Source organism: Lissotriton vulgaris, chromosome 8 (genome assembly GCF_964263255.1).
Source record: "Lissotriton vulgaris chromosome 8, aLisVul1.2, whole genome shotgun sequence".
Taxonomy (NCBI): Eukaryota; Metazoa; Chordata; class Amphibia; order Caudata; family Salamandridae; genus Lissotriton; species Lissotriton vulgaris.
Window position 1 is genome coordinate 778,616,380 of NC_141696.1, and position 16,145 is coordinate 778,632,524.

The 16,145-nt window shown below is 40.4% G+C and overlaps 1 protein-coding gene across 1 annotated transcript in view; it reads left to right on the forward strand.

Annotated features, from left to right (window-relative positions):
* LOC147697975 (interleukin-18 receptor 1-like) overlaps positions 1–13,293 on the forward strand; it is a 543,176-nt gene extending 529,883 nt beyond the window's left edge. Inside the window, exon 10 of the mRNA XM_086933381.1 lies at positions 12,735–13,293. Within this exon, the coding sequence (XP_086789507.1) occupies positions 12,735–13,081 (347 nt within the window). The 3' untranslated portion in view covers positions 13,082–13,293. The remainder of the gene's footprint in view (positions 1–12,734) is intronic.
* Positions 13,294–16,145: the final 2,852 nt, after the last annotated feature.

The following is a 16,145-nucleotide window of genomic DNA, read 5'->3' on the forward strand; positions in this document are numbered from 1 at the left end:
TTGTATAACAATCCCTGTTCTGCTATTTCCACCACCCCTGTCCACCCAATCTTTACTCTGCTGGTAAGAAATGTTGCCCAATCCCATCTCTCTACTTATGCCTGGGCATGTCCTGCTAAGCTGATCTGTGAGGGCCCCTATTGTCATTCTCAGTGAAAGCACCTCAAATTTAGTTGCTTAGCAGTTATTTTGAGCTCACTCAGTTCACTGTGGATAAAATGGATGTCCGCTTTTATTAAACTGTTTCCCTTCCGTCTCTTAGCCTCTGCCTCACAAGCCATAGGGGTGGGTATGATGTCACTAGTGTTCCTGTTGGCAGTGACGTTGATGCTAGTAACAAGAGGGTCAAACCAATTGGGGCATACAATATCCAGAGCTGCTGTTTCCTCATCATTAGAGTTAATGTAAACATTATCGGAGGGTACATGACTGGGAATAGGCTCCAACTTCTTCCCATTACTTATGTCTCTAGAATGCATTGAACACATAGAAGTACTGCTGGAGGCCAGAAGCATGAGTGAAGGCTTTTTCGGGGGGGGGGGGGTTCTTTTGTAGGAAAATGTCTGCCACTTTCTGGATGCTTTAGAATGCTTGTTCTGACCACTAAGTAGGCTTTCGACTTCTTCAATTAGAGTGTCTATGTTGTCCGCCACACAATTTGCTGCTGTTCTCACTGCGGACCTTTTGACTTCCTTTGTGGCTCCATTTGGGCTTCAGTATGCCCATTCTACAGTGATAATCCAAGTGTCACCTAAGACTCTGACAAGCAGTCAGCAGGCCTAGTGGAATCAATCTCTTCCAGAGGGAGTGAATCCTTCTTACTGTTTATTTGGCTGTCTCACCTGCTATGTTATTGAAAAAGAGAAGGGCAAATGAAACAGTACCTGGATTGGTGCTTGATGATGGTATACTCCTTATGTTCCCATCATCTTGAGGCAAAAATAAATGGGGGTGGCCCAACCCAGCCTCCTCCGAGCTTTGCCGGGCATGGACAGGCCTGCCCTTGGCTTGGACCTTGCTGTGGCACATCACCCCTGCATCCTGCACTGTGGGCTCATGCAGCATTTAAGAGACCGAAGGGGGCATTGCCTCCTGGAGGGAGTGCTAGGAGCTGTAGTCTTCTCCACAGGCTAGGCGTCCTGGTCCTCGTGTCAACCTGATGGCAGTGGCAATTACAACGACCACAGGGCCATGTGGAGCTTAATAGAGCGAAGGGGGTGTTGCCTCCTGGATGGAGTGCTGAGAGCTGTAGTCCTCCCCACAGGCTTGGTGTCCTGGTGTCATCCAGATGGTCATGGCGGTTACCAGTACAGTGTACTTTTGAGGAGTTGTGTTTGTTAGGTCCTAAGTCTAAGCACAATCCACTTTCTACAGGCATCAGGAGGCAACCACAGCTGAAGTCCATACTGGCTCTGTCCCTCTGCCCATAGTGTGTCCAGGCCTTTAGTTCAGGAGGCAGCACGCTCAATGTCAGCGAGAATAGCCGGGAGGATGGAAGGGCAAGGAAGGGCTCGAAGGTCCTTACAAGGAGGATGGAAGGGCAAGAAAGGGCGCGAAGGTCCTTACAAGGAGAGCCAAGGTGGCACATCTCAAAGCTAGGTGTGAGCGGTGTCCGGCCACAGCACTCCTGCCAACCCAAAATGGGACAAGTGCAGTCTAGTGCAGCATAAGTTCCTGTGTTGCTGGGGCCTGCAGCCTCAGGGGCGCCCCTCACTCGGTCTGGGACACTTCCGATGCAGCGCCCGACCCAGTTGATTCAAGCTGGTTAACATATTAATAATGTAACACAAAAAGACAGGAGCACAAAAGCAAGAGAACATATCACCAGCACAACAAAATGGCATACAACAAATGTGCACAAATGTGCATGTCACACAGTATTACTCCCATAAATCTGTTTTAATAACGTGGTAAAAGTATTTTGAGCAAGCACTACCTTAATAGCGCAAGAAAAAAAATGCTATGTGATCCCTCCCTAAACATTTTGACCCTCATTTATGAGGAATTGAGATAGGGCAGCTATGCAGGTCTCTTGCTGCACCGCCCTACACCAATGTGAAAGGACAGGAAGGCATTGTATTCATGAAATATGGTGCATTCCTGCCCTTTCCTCCTGATCTGATGCACAATTTGCGACCCAGAGCCAATGCAGGCACCCTTGCACCACGGAGACAGGATTGTTTTTGTGCTGGAAGGCAGACCTTCCTGCAAAAAAACAATCCCAAGAGGTGTTTTCCTCTTTCTATGTGTGTTGCAGAAATAGGAAAATAAGAGGAGAAAAGCGTAAAAAACAATGAGAAATAAAAATATTTCTCATTGTTACACCTGCTCTGGGGAGGCGCAAGATTTTGGCGCTGTCCAGGTTCACGTGTTTAAGTAAATCTGGGCTATGCAGGTCTTCTTGCTGCACCGCCCTACACCAATGTGAAAGGGCAGGAAAGCATTGTATTCATGAAATACGGTGCATTTCTGTCCTTTCCTCCTGATCTGATGCCCAATTTGCAGCCTAGCGCCAATGCAGGCACCCTTGCACCATGGAGACAGGATTGTTTTTGTGCTGGAAGGCAGACCTTCCTGCACAAAAACAATCCCAAGAGGTGTTTTCCTCTTTCTATGTGTGTTGCAGAAATAGGAAAATAAGAGGAGAAAAGAGTAAAAATCGATGAGAGATAAAAATATCTCCCCTCGTTACATCTGCCTTGGGGAGGCGTAAGGTTTTGGCGCTGTTGAGGTTCACGTGTTTAAGTAAATCTGGGGCAGCGCCAAAATATATGTTTGTTGCATGTGGAAACCCACCGCAAAGGCCATGGAACGCCTCTTTGAAGCAGAGTAAGGCAAGGAAGATGCTTGCACTGTCTTACTCCATATATATGAGGCCATGCAAAGCCATGCAGAGTGCCTTTGCGTTGCCTCATAGATATAATTGAGAGGCTTGGACCACCGAAGCATCAAAAAAATTGACGCTCCGGTGCCACAAGCCTTTCATAAATAAGACCTTGAATATATTTAGTTGGACCTTAATGAAAAACAAAGCAAGAGAGAAAAACATGTTGAGGCATTTTAAACATTTGCACACAATGTGCCTCGTCACCAAGTGAAATACCCCATTTCTCATATGAGCAAGACGGTTCAATCTCTGAAACTAAATTTTACATCACATTGAAGAAGGAAATATTTGATTTTCGATTTTGGTCTCACATTTAGGGCCAGATGTACTAAGACCTGGTCGCAAAAAACTGGTAACAATTTGCGATCAGTATTTTTGCGACCTCTGTGGTATTTTGTGAACCAACCTCTGTACTAATAGGTCGGTTTACAAATACCCCATTCCTAGTGGGTTGCAATTCTGCCTACATTATTGAAATTATTGAAGTTTATTGCAAAATTCGACCCACCAGGAATCACAGCCATCACATGGATGGTAGCCTGCTGAGGTAAGTAACCCTCCATGTTGGTGATTTCTTTTAAATGAAAAAAAAATCTATGCAACCCATTTTCCATAAGGAAAATGGAATGCATTTGACATAAAATAAATTACAGTACAAGTTTAATTTTTTAAGAGGAGGCAGTGGTACATGGGACCATAGACATCAATTAGGGGTCACCAGGGGTCACAGCTGCAACACCTTGCTTGCCCCCTGCCACCGCTAACATTGCCTTTCCGACCACGGGCCACAGAGGTGGCAAAATCAGTGTCTGGCACAAAAGGGCAGCTCCATTTTGATGTTTTTGTCAATTCTTCATTACACTAATAGTGAATAATTTTTTATTATTTACAAATATTGTAATAAAGAATGACTCACAATTTACTGGAATATGACCCTTCATGGAAGCTGAGGGAAGTAAAACATTATTTTAAATGTGTGATGAGTGTGTGTGTATATTAGTAAATGTGTATGTGTGTATCAGTGAAAAATAAAGGTTACATGGCTACCTCTGGCATTTTGGTGAATTGATGTTCATGCATTAATCTACCCCCTCTCTTAAAAATGTCTTTGTCAAGTTTCAGAAAGGAGAAGAGGGTCCGTCTCTTGTGGATCCTTTCTCATTTGCGACTGGCAGACCACCTTCTTTGTGAAGGTAGTAAAAGATTTATATTTTGAGACCATAGTTTGGTTACAAAACAATAAATCATACCAATCTGATTCAGTATTTGGATGTGACGCAGTAAACACACCCCTTCCAAATATAAAATCAGTATATGATTGCAAACGTAAATTACGATTCTGTAAAATGTCACTGAATCACAATTCAGTTTTGTAGATAAGAAAAGGCCTTTTTGAGGGGCACATGGTACGATTCTGTGAATTGAACCCTTTGCTGCCACAAAAAAAGCCTTCATATTTCTGCCCCTTACTCATTAACACTTTTTGGAAACGAAAGCATATGTTTATCTTTACTCAAAGAATCTATTCACATATATTTGTGTACATTGAGATCAAAATTACAAGGGATTTTTTAGACCTTTCTCTTTAATTACTGCTCACAGTGTTTACTGCAGATGATGCCTCTGTGGAGGTAGTCAGCCTCAAACTACAGGTGGGTATTAACGGTAGTAGCATCCATACCCGTAAACTCACCCAACAAAGGGAGCTAATGAGACCATTTGTCTCCGTGTGCTCTCCAACCCTTCTTCACATTCTCTTAGAGCATAGGACTCTGGCAAACAACAGAAGTTAGAGTCAGAATTCTATGCAATCGGATTGGCTGAGGCAGTCTTAACATTCTACACAGGGTGCTAACATCTGTTATGTAATAAGGATCCCAGATTAGTGAGAATTAAATACAGTTTACCAACATTGTCAGTTTCATCTATTTAACTAGTCATGTCACTGTATTGAAGAATCACGGTAAATGCCAATTCGTCTTGCTTTCACAATACTTTTTATTTACTTCTATTGTCTCTGACAAACCATGTTAAACGGTGCCAGTAGAAGTGGCTGGTCATCATGGTGATAGAGCGCAGGCTCACCTAATCAACATACTCACCTGGGCCGATATGTTTATATATACATAAAACAGGTAAACCTACACTCAAATCATTTTTTTTTTCTTTTTACCATTTGGATTTTTATACCATTTATTTTACCAATCCAAGTCACCGATACCTAAATTCTAAAAGCATCAAAGGAGTTAGAAAGAAAATAGGTAGCAGTAACAACATTTAGCATTTCATAAATAACCACAAACTCGGAAAAGGTTTAAAATCTTTATCTAAGTAAATCTTTGAAAAATTAATAAAACATGAAACTCAAATTAATTTCTTAATCTATTTAGACTAATGTAGATTTTAAAACAACATTTGCAATAACTTGGAGAGAAAATGTCATTAAACATGTAAACAGAGGGTGGGCAGAGAAAAGGGAAACAGTACAATAACAAACCCACACTTAATAGTTACCTATTTTGGTGTGATGACCAACCCTGGAAATAGAATCCCAAAGTACAGGTGCCAGCAGAAAGAACAGGTGCCAGCCAGAAACAGGACAGGTTACGGATTAAATTGGATCAGGATAGGATCACCACAGGCTAAGACCAGCACCACAGTTAAAGTTCAAAACGGCAGCGTTGTAAACCCTCTCTGCAGCTTACAGTCGAACCCCGATTGGGTCATCGATCTCCTCCCAGAACCCCGATTGGGTTATCGAATCTTCTGACAGAGTGCTCCACCAGCAACTCTGCTCTCGATCACCTATTGAGTTCGTTGGGTCAGTGACAGGTCAGCTATTCGGACAAGTTGGACAAATTAACTTACTAAGCCTACCCTAGTTATACTATTTTTCAGGTCAATGTACCACCCCCAAATGTTGCAAATGTGTGAATCCCACAATTTTATTGGACAAGAACGAGGAGTAGCCATCACACCATACTTTTCTAGAAGCAACTTGTCAATCTTGTATCCAAGTTGTTCCTTCCCATAACTTTTTCTACCCATGTTCTTTATTCCTCCCGGTAGTGAAATGTATCAATGATCTTTTAAACAATTTAATCAATTCAGCTTCCTCTGGCAAGGCAAGGAGTTCACTCTTCTCCGCCTTTCATGTCCGTCTTGGCCATAATTCAAGGCTACAGCTTCTGTGGCTTCAGGACATTTGTCACACAGGCTCAGTTTCTCCAAAGATGGAGTTCAGCAAAGCATTTTGGGCTAGATGTAGCAAAATCAGAAATAATGACTCTTAATTTCCGAATTTTACCGATTCGGTAATTAAGAGTAGGTATTTCTAATGTAGGTACCAATTCGGTAAATTTTACAGAATCGATAAAAATTGGTATTTACCGATTCGGTAAATACCGAATCGGTATTTGCTATTGAATCCTATGGGCCTTGAAGCCCATAGGATTCAATAGCAAATACTGATTCGGTATTTACCGAATCGGTAAATACCGAATTTTGCAAGAGTGCAGGGGGTGTCACTTTGACACCCTCTGGCACCCCTGTTTTAGGCTTGTGTGCCATGTGGCACACATACATGCCCTTAGGGCATGTATGTGCGCCACATGGCACAGGTGTACATGCACAGATGTGCATGTACACGTGAATTGGTATTTTACCATGCATGGTAAAATACCGATTTTCAAAGCCCTGTGTCAATGTTAAAATTGGCACCTACATACCAAACATGCATTTTTGGTAATTTTACCGACCGGTATATTTACCGATTCGTTAAAATGTAAAGTATCGGTAATTTTACCGATTCTGTAAGTTTACTGAATCAGTAAAATTATCGATTCGGTAAAATTACCAAAAATGCATGTTTTTTATCCCCCTACATCTCCATGGCCATTTACCGGTCGGTAACGGCCGAATTCGGCCGTTACCGGCCGGTAAATGGCCAAAATCTCCCATCTACATCTGGCCCTTTGGCCCATAATTTCGAAACCATGTACAAATAGAAACAAAACAGTTTTAGAAACACAGAATAAATGAATGCACTGTATACCATTTCTTTCCACTCTATTCCCAATATTTCATTTTTAACTATTGCATTAGATATTAAGCAAAAACAAACAGCTTAGCAAACCAGCGATGCAAGCTTCTTGCACATTAGAACACATAACAGCCATCTTAGTTCTATTGGGCAGAAGCAAAAGTTTTTCCACCAAGCATGTCACGTGGGCATGACAGACGCATGCGCAGTAGAAAATCCCGCGTAGCAGCAGCCGTTTTAGTGCAAGTGGATTATAGATAGTAAAAGCACATTGGCAAACTTCCCCTAGATATCTATTATGTCGTGTAATACAATATTAATAAGACAAAACATGTTAGTTAGTACATTAATATTATTATCGAATGGGTCTCATGTTGCATTTAAATATAATGTGACATACATCTTGAAAGGATCGAAAATTACACTCAACCATCTTGAAACATTATTTTCTGTATTGTATTTCCAAGATGGCTTCTTCATGTAATGTGGGGCCATCGTGGAAGCATAAAAATAATATTTCAAGATATTGGAACTTTATTTTCTATATGTTGAAAGGTGGCTGCCGTCTTGCATCTACACTCAATATGAGTGCCATCTTGAAAGTAGAGAAAAAAAATCCTAAATGGATGGCCAGGGCTACTGCCTTAACAAATAGGAGACCAATTGTACATGTGCATTGCCCCAGCCAATCATGGCAGCGAGAGGAAGGTGGAAGGAAAGAGGTTGGAGAGAAAGAGAGAGAGAATCAGATGCACACCAAGCTGCAGCAGTGTTTGATGCCAGGGGATAAGCAAGGAATACTGGGCAAGTAGGGATGGAATGGGTAGAATAAGAAGAGCGGATGGATATTGGGGGAAAGAGCATGAATATGAGAGAAGCATGCGCTCTCTATAAGGAGAGAGAAAGAAAAAGGAGGAGGGTTTGGATTTCCATTGCATTCTAAAACACAAATATACATGTTTTTTTAAACTAGTTCCCTTCTGTGTGCAAATGGCTTTGTGAAGCCATTCCTTTGGCCTTGAATACAAGTTTGGGGGTAAAGGGTGAGATACGTACTACACCTGCTAAATACCTTTAGCTGTGGTTGAGGTATTTACTGGGTGTGGTAAATAGATTTAATTCCAAATTTATTGTTGAGAATAATGTAAAAACATGTAGACTGTGGGGCATATTTTCAAGGAGTTCACACGTTGCAGCACAGCAAGTGAAGTTGCTGCCGTATGTTGCATGGGAGCAGAACTGCCCTTATGATATGGCCCATGTCTGCGAATGAAATGGCACAGTTTTGCACTCTACTGGAACTGGTGCACTTGTGGCAGCCTAGTGTCAATGCTAACACTCTTTCTCCATGATGCAAGGGTGTGTGCATTAATGACAGGATCATTTTATGTTAGGAAGGGGGTCGTATTTGTTTTGTACACACTGTCTTTTAATGACATTGTATCTGTGTATGGTTTTTATGAGATTCAATTGAATATCATTCTAAATGAATAATTCTCATAAATCTAATAATTATGTACTTTGATTATCAACGGATCAATTGATTTTGGCTTCTATTGCAATGCACTAATTTATGTGATTTACACATAAGGTGTATCTTACTCTTTTACAGTTTTAGATGATCTAACCTCCTCCTGTGATTTAAGAACCCACCCCTCCCTTATATGGGTTTTTTCTTAGCATTTATAGTAGGGGTAATGAAACGAGTGCATGTCAAGTAGGCACATGCTCATGAAGTTAGTGCTCTCAATCTTCCTTAAGTTAACCCCTTCCATGCTCATGACGGAACGTATCCGTCATGAGCATCGGTTGAGCTGTGCTCATGATGGAACCGTTCCGTCATGAGCCGATAGGCTCATTAGAACCTTCAGCACAGCGCGAAAATTCGCGCCGCGCTGAAGGGGTTAAAGCATTCCTTCCCCAGTACAGATCAATCAGGATTTTTGTATAGCATGGCTACTCAGTTGTGAGGGTCTCAAGGTGTTGAGGTTGGGGTTGCTCATCCTCCTGGGTGTGGAGGTTCAGTCGAAGAGCCAGGCCTTGCGGCCCTTGCTGAATTGGATCATTGACAGTGATTGCCTCAGGTGGAGGGGCAGGGTGTTCCTGGTCTTGGTGGCAAGATAGTGAAGGATCTATCTACGTTTTCTGGTCATATGGATCCATGGGATGGAGGCCAGGGGAAATAGGGTGGAGTGAAGTTGTCTGGCAGGTATGTGGAATGAGAGCGGGCTTCAGATATGCTGGTCTAGCAACATGGAGTGCTTTGTGGGTGTGTGTGAGGAGCATGTAGGTGATTCTCTTGTAGGCTGGAAGCCAGTGTTGTGTTATGTGACTGTGGCCGGGATTTCATCGACCAGTCTGGCTGCAGTGTTTTGTGTGTTCTGCAGTTTCCTGAGCTGTTTCTGGGTGACGCCTTAGTAGAGTTTGTTGCTGTAGTCAAGCCTGCTGTTGAGTGCATGGGTGACTGTCTTTCTGTATTCTGTGGGGCTCCATCTGAATGTCTTTTGAAGTAGGCAGAGTGTGTGAAAGCAGAATCAGGAAATATTGCTTGTATACAGAGACATCTAATTCCTCTATTCTTGCAAATAATACTCATACACAGTACATAGGTGTCCCTAGATTAGTCAGCTATCTTCAATCTACAATATTTAAGATGAAGGTGATACACTTGGTAAAGGGAGAGAATACATATTGTGTTATTAAAATGAATGCTGAGAATGTCATAATTTGGACTTCCTTTGGTGTGTTCTTAGCTTGGAAATCCATCTTTGTACCTTAAGTAAAATCACTCAGGATACCTCTGTCTCAGTATAAAAGAATGACATTTTACAATAATCACCCACATCATACCATTTTGTTTATGTCCCTTGTTCAAAAAGAAGACAGCTAATCTCCTGAACATCACTCTCACTGTATATTTCTCCAGTGTTCACTGAGCCTAGCACTAACCTTCCTGCTCGGCATGCCTATGTATAAAAGTATACTTGAACGTTTAAACACATATCACCCTGTCGCTATTACAATTAATATGGAAATAATGTTAACTTTTTATTTGAAAAGAACTACATTAATTTTAATTAATTTTACACATCACTTTTAATAATAATAATGCATATCATTTTTTCCTCTAGCTGGGAATTCATTTTTATATTTAAACTTCAAAAAAATAATTTTAATTGATTCTAACATATTTCCCTTTTTGGGCACTCTGTCAACAGCCCATTAACACTAGTCTTCACAAGGTGATGTGGTTCAATGTGTTTTAGGCCCTAGACCTAAAATGGTGCAGTTGTTTGCACAAAATGAAAAACAGTCTACAGACAAGTCAAGACCACTTAAAGAATTGGTTAATTCAAACAAGCCATGCAGACCTAATACCACGAAAGACAAAAGGTCCTGTTCATGAAGTTTGTCCAAGAGCTCTTGAGATTGATTGGAGTGGACCCAACACTAATTGGAAGGAAGTCAGTGAGTTTGGTCATTTGGTTGAGTTTTGGTGCTGACGGTGGACCTCACTCAGGGCCTGATTCACAAAGGTAACTTACACTTTTGAGTAAACTACATTTAAGTAGGTTTACTGCTTCTGGCTTGCCACAAAATTAGAGTGTAAGTTACTACTAAAATTGCGTAGTAGTATGATTAGCACCATACATGGCCATCTCCTGGTATTGTAGCACCCTCCCATAGAAAATAATGGAGGTAGAGCATTAAAATGCCCCCTCATGGGAAATAATGTAAAATTAGTATAAAACACATTAATTAGTTTTACTTAATTTTAAACATTTCTTTAAAGAATATTAATGTATCTAAATTTTTTTCTCTATGTGGGAATTTATTATTTTATTTAAACTTCGGAAAAATTGTTTTCATTGATTTTAACATATTTCCATTTATTAAAGTTTTAATCTGCAATTAGGTTAATAGTGCAGAAGCATTTTTTATTTTGACTTTCATTTAAAATATATATATAAAATGAATTTATATTAATAATTAACATAAATATTTGTAAGACATATTTTTTAATTAAGTCAGCTTTTTTATGTTTCCCTGGACTATGAATCAAAGATCTTTGCCTAGACTGCAGAGTCTCCCTATGGCAAAGTAGAGGGAAAATAAATAATAAATAGAACCAAATTTCTAGGTGTCTGGAAATATCCTTTTCTATCATGCAAGTATTTCTTTCAATATATGTGGAGACACAGCCAATGATTGCAAATTAAAATGAACAAGAGTTGAGGGTACTATAAAGAAACCAAACGGAAATAGGACCTCAGATATGGTGCTTGATAACTGAGCCTTTCCAAAGGAAACCTCTCAAACCATGCAAATACTTTAATAGTTTATTTTGTAACCTCACCAGAGAAAAAAGCAATCTTTAGCGTTACAGGAGTGACCCAACACTAATTGGAAGGAATTCAGTGAGTTTGGTCATTTGGTTGAGTTTTGGTGCTGACGGTGGACCTCACTCAGGGCCTGATTCACAAAGGTAACTTACACTTTTGGGTAAACTACATTTAAGTAGGTTTACTGCTTCTGGCTTGCCACAAAATTAGAGTGTAAGTTACTACTAAATTTGCGTAGTAGTAAGTCTAGCACCATACATGGCCATCTCCTCATATTGTAGCACCCTCCCATAGAAAATAATGGAGGGTATTATAAAGAAACCAAACGGAAATAGGACCTCAGATATGGTGCTTGATAACTGAGCCTTTCCAAAGGAAACCTCTCAAACCATGCAAATACTTTAATAGTTTATTTTGTAACCTCACCAGAGAAAAAAGCAAACTTTAGCATTACAGGAGTGAAATGTGATTTTGTCTGTATTGCGTTCTGTACAGAGCCACATGAGTCAAGGTACTGAGGGCCTTATTTATGAGGCCATGCGTCACTTTTACGCCGCCCGTTCGTCACGTTTTGTGACGTATCAACAGCGTAAAAAAATGTGCCTTGTTGCACCATATTTTCAAAGAGGCGCATCTAGGTAGATGCGTCACTTTGTAAACCCCTGGCCACATTATACCTGCGCCAGGTATAATGTATGCAGGGGGGGGCGTTCTCAAGCAAGAAATGGTCATAGAAGTGACGCAGTGAAATCTATAAGATTTCACTGCACCACTTCAAGGACGCAAATGTGTCAATTTCCTACGCCTGCCACGCAGCAGGCGTAACACTGATGCAGGCTCTTTCACATGGGGCTTGCCCCATGTGAAACGACACATTGCTGGAGTTGTGTCACTTTTGTGACACATTCCAGCAATGCGTCACTTTTACGCCATACAGATACGTCAGAAAAACTGACGTATCTGTAACTCCTTGCGACATGATGCGTCATACATTAAATATGACACATCAATCATGTGGCAAGGAGGGCACACTGAGAAGTGACGCATCGCTGCTTTTACGCAGCGATGCGTCACTTCTCATATATGAGGCCCTAAGTAATTACGTCAAACTACACTGTTGCTGTCAAATAACTCAAGAAATGAAATCATTCTCATTCTGAAATCAAAAGTGTGTGTTTGAACCGCAGCAATGAATCACCTCTCTCAAGAATTTGTAGTGAGAATTTGCCTGGTTTCTGTCTGAAATTCAAAGCATTTGATTGATTAAAATCGTCCTGAGACTTTCTGCTAACTGATTATTCTATTGTTGATATGGTTAATGATGAAAAAAATAAAAAGTGGCAACTCTTTTAGTACCAGCAAATAAATGGTGTTCTGAATTGCTATTGAAGTAAAAAGAATTATCTCCTCAAATGGTGCCATGATTGCTCAAATTTACAAAAAATATATTTTATTTTTGCAGCCATTGTTGAAGATATCAATTGCTTTATTGACAAGAGCAGAAGAGTAATCATAATCCTGAGTGGGAACTATATGTCTGATGATGTAATGTATGAACTCGAAAGTGGACTCTACAAGTCGCTAGTGGAGAGGAAGACTAAAGTTATACTCATTGAATACAATCTTCAAAATGAAACAAAATGTATGTTGGAGTCCTTGGATCTCTTGAAATCTAGCAGCAAAGTGAAGTGGGAATCAGAAAAATCTCCTCCTCTGAATTCGAGATTCTGGAAAAAAATAAGATATTTGATGCCCGTAAAGTCTATGAGGTCACGCAGCTCAAATGTACATATGAAATCATGTATATGAATTCAAACCGCTGACTCTTCATATAACTGCTGAGGAAACCCATTGGTTTAAAATGTTATATAATTGAACAGATTGCCTATTTTTTAATTTTGACATGCATTTTTTTATGCATTTGTAGTAAAATATGTTTGATAATTTTCACAACTTGTAACTAAAAATATCTATGGCCTCATCATGAGTTTATCTATAAAAGCATTGGCTGCTCCAAACTCCATGCACGTTGTGTAATTTTTTTTCAATGGAAGCTTTGTATTATAATCAAGTCAAGTTAAACAAACTTTATTCAGTTGAGAAGCAGCAATAATAGTGCAAATGTCCGAGTTTGAAACTGAAATTCCTCAGGGTGATTGGGATTATTTGTCTGCCAAATAGGCATTCCGTTTCTCTATTCCACCCAAGTGATATGCTATTTTGCAAGACACATGATTGGACGCTAAGGTAGCTTGATTAATGAGGACACAAAATAAGGTGTCGATGATGGAGGCATATTAGCAGACACTGACTGACCTAATTAGATCAGCAGTAATTACATGGATTCAATGTGTTTCAGTAACCGGTGAAATAGAGAAACGGAATACCTATTTGGTGGATGAATAATCCTAATCGCCATAAGGAAGTTCACCTGTGGTGAACGAAATGCGCAGGCTGTCTTATGTTATCATCAATAAAAAGAAAGCTGGCTTGGATCATATTCAATTTTGAACTGGTCTCGTATATAAATGGCAGCTTTCTACACATAAACAATCTTATCCTGCACGCACACACCCTTGCACTATGCTTTAAGGGTGCCTGCATTGGCGCTACATTATCCTGTGTAGCGCCAGAGCAGGGGGAAACACAAGGCTGCGCCATATCCTTTTAAATGTGGTGCAGCCTAGCGTTTCTGAAGTGGTGGAGTGCGGCGTTAAGCCATGATGGCTAATGCCTCACTCCCCCAATTCTTTGTAAATATCCCCCTATGTTTGTTGTGCCTCACTATTTGTATATCTTGGATTTAGATTGACCTTCTCTTAACACATTGGGAGTGGCAGGTGCTTTGGTGAGGTCCATGCAGTATAATTACAACAGTTAATAGTTTGGGACAAGGGGGAGGTGCGGTATATTTGGTGGCTCGCTGCTCTACTGGGTTGTGTGATAATACAAGTGCAAATATCATTAAAAGGAAAAACATGCAGTACAGTCAACTTCAAATACCCTCTTCTTTTGGTAACAACATACAACGTTATAAATATGCACATAAAATGTAGCAAGCTAAAATGGCATTCTTCAGGATACATTGTGCCCTGTGACCAAACAAGCATGTAAAAAAGAGCTTACTTTCAGACACGTTTCTTTATCAGAGAGCCCTTTTAGCCTGAATACAAATCCTCAAATTTCTGGACTTCATAAAAGGAACTAAAAACATTTAAGTAAAAATTCTATAGAAAATACAGAATAAGATAAAATGCAACATAGATTACCAAATTATTGGCACAAACTGAGTTCAAGATTATTCTATGAACCTAATGGGAAGCAAAGCATATTTGTATTTGTATCCACCCTAAATCTAAACAATAAAGTGCATCCCTATCGGTTCCTGGTGCTAAATATATAGGTATTTAGAGAGACTTCCAGGCTCAGGTGCAGATAAGTTGCAATGGTAGGTTTCAGCAATTCTACGGTTAGCTTTTTGTCCTATTCTTTGACTAATGATAGTGTTTGAACATATCTCCTCCCTTACTCAATTCCTCACTATCGAATACTTGAATGAGGTCAATCTCTTTATAAGAGTGCTTTCCAAAGGCTATCCATGGGATGGAGAGGCCTCTGTTGCAGGCTAAGCAATCGCTAAATATATCTCTCATTTCAGAGGCCTCTTCTTCTTCTAAATGGATAGCCATAATAATGGCAGACAGGTTTGAATTCTGTCGGTCACATAATTTAAGCCTAGTTCTTTGTGACCAATAAAATGGGAGGAAGATAATAAGATAGACGAAGTTTCCTTCAAAAGCGATTTTTCTCCACCTGAATAACTGAAGGATCCGCTATTCCCCAAGTTTCTGCCCTATAAGAGGCCACAGATACACATTGCGAGTTGCATATCTGTAACAACGGTGTAAGGGTTCTGCCACCTGGTTGAGATGGGAGACTAAAAAGTGAGACTATGACCTTGGATAGTTTCAACCTGCGCTGCTTTATATTCCGCATCCATGAGCCATCTGTGCGAAAAGTGATTCCCAGATAGGGGAAAGTTCTTGTGTTTTGTAAATTTCTAAGTAATTGGACCCAACTATTAAACTTGAGAGCTAACTGCACCTGGGGCCACATGGCATTATAAATGATTTAAAAAATGTGTTAATAAATCAAGGGTTGCACAAATGAGTTGACTAACAGGTGCAGAGTTCTGGGTGAATGGGCTATTAATACGGCATTGTCCTCATATAGCAATAGGGAGAGTGGTGCACTTTTTATACTGGGAACACTCAGGGGGGATGCCAAAAGATGGACAAAGGTCATGCCCCACTACATTGCCAACAATAGTGACCATAACTTGGTAGGGCTGAAGCAGTTGAAAGCATCATGGACAAGTCCATGAAGGAAAGGTAGAGTGGGCTTGTGTGCTACTGTGTATGTGCATAATATCAGAGTAAATTCAGGCACTGCTCCAAGGTGCCTATTCAACTGCAAAAACCATATTGAGAAGAGTTAATGATTTTATTTTCCTCTGCCCCTTCTATAAGTCTATTGTATAGGACCTTTCCAAAAATCTTTACTGGGATGCCTATCGAAGAAACTAGTCAATAACAAGATGGCGAGGAAGGATCCCCCTTCTTAAAAATCAGCACTTTGATTAAAGTAGCTCAAGAACAGGGTGTCAACTTGTGTTTTAAGTGTTCAAAACATTGAGCAACAATGGGGACCAAAGATTAACATTGCACTTAATAAAGTCAATGGGTATACCATACATACCTTAGGCTTTGCCCCCTGCACTCTCCTGTATGGCTACTGTAACTTCCTGCAGGGTAATCTGTATATCAGAGTGAGGGTCAGTCGTCTCCAATGTTTGGGGAGCAGTCTCCACAGC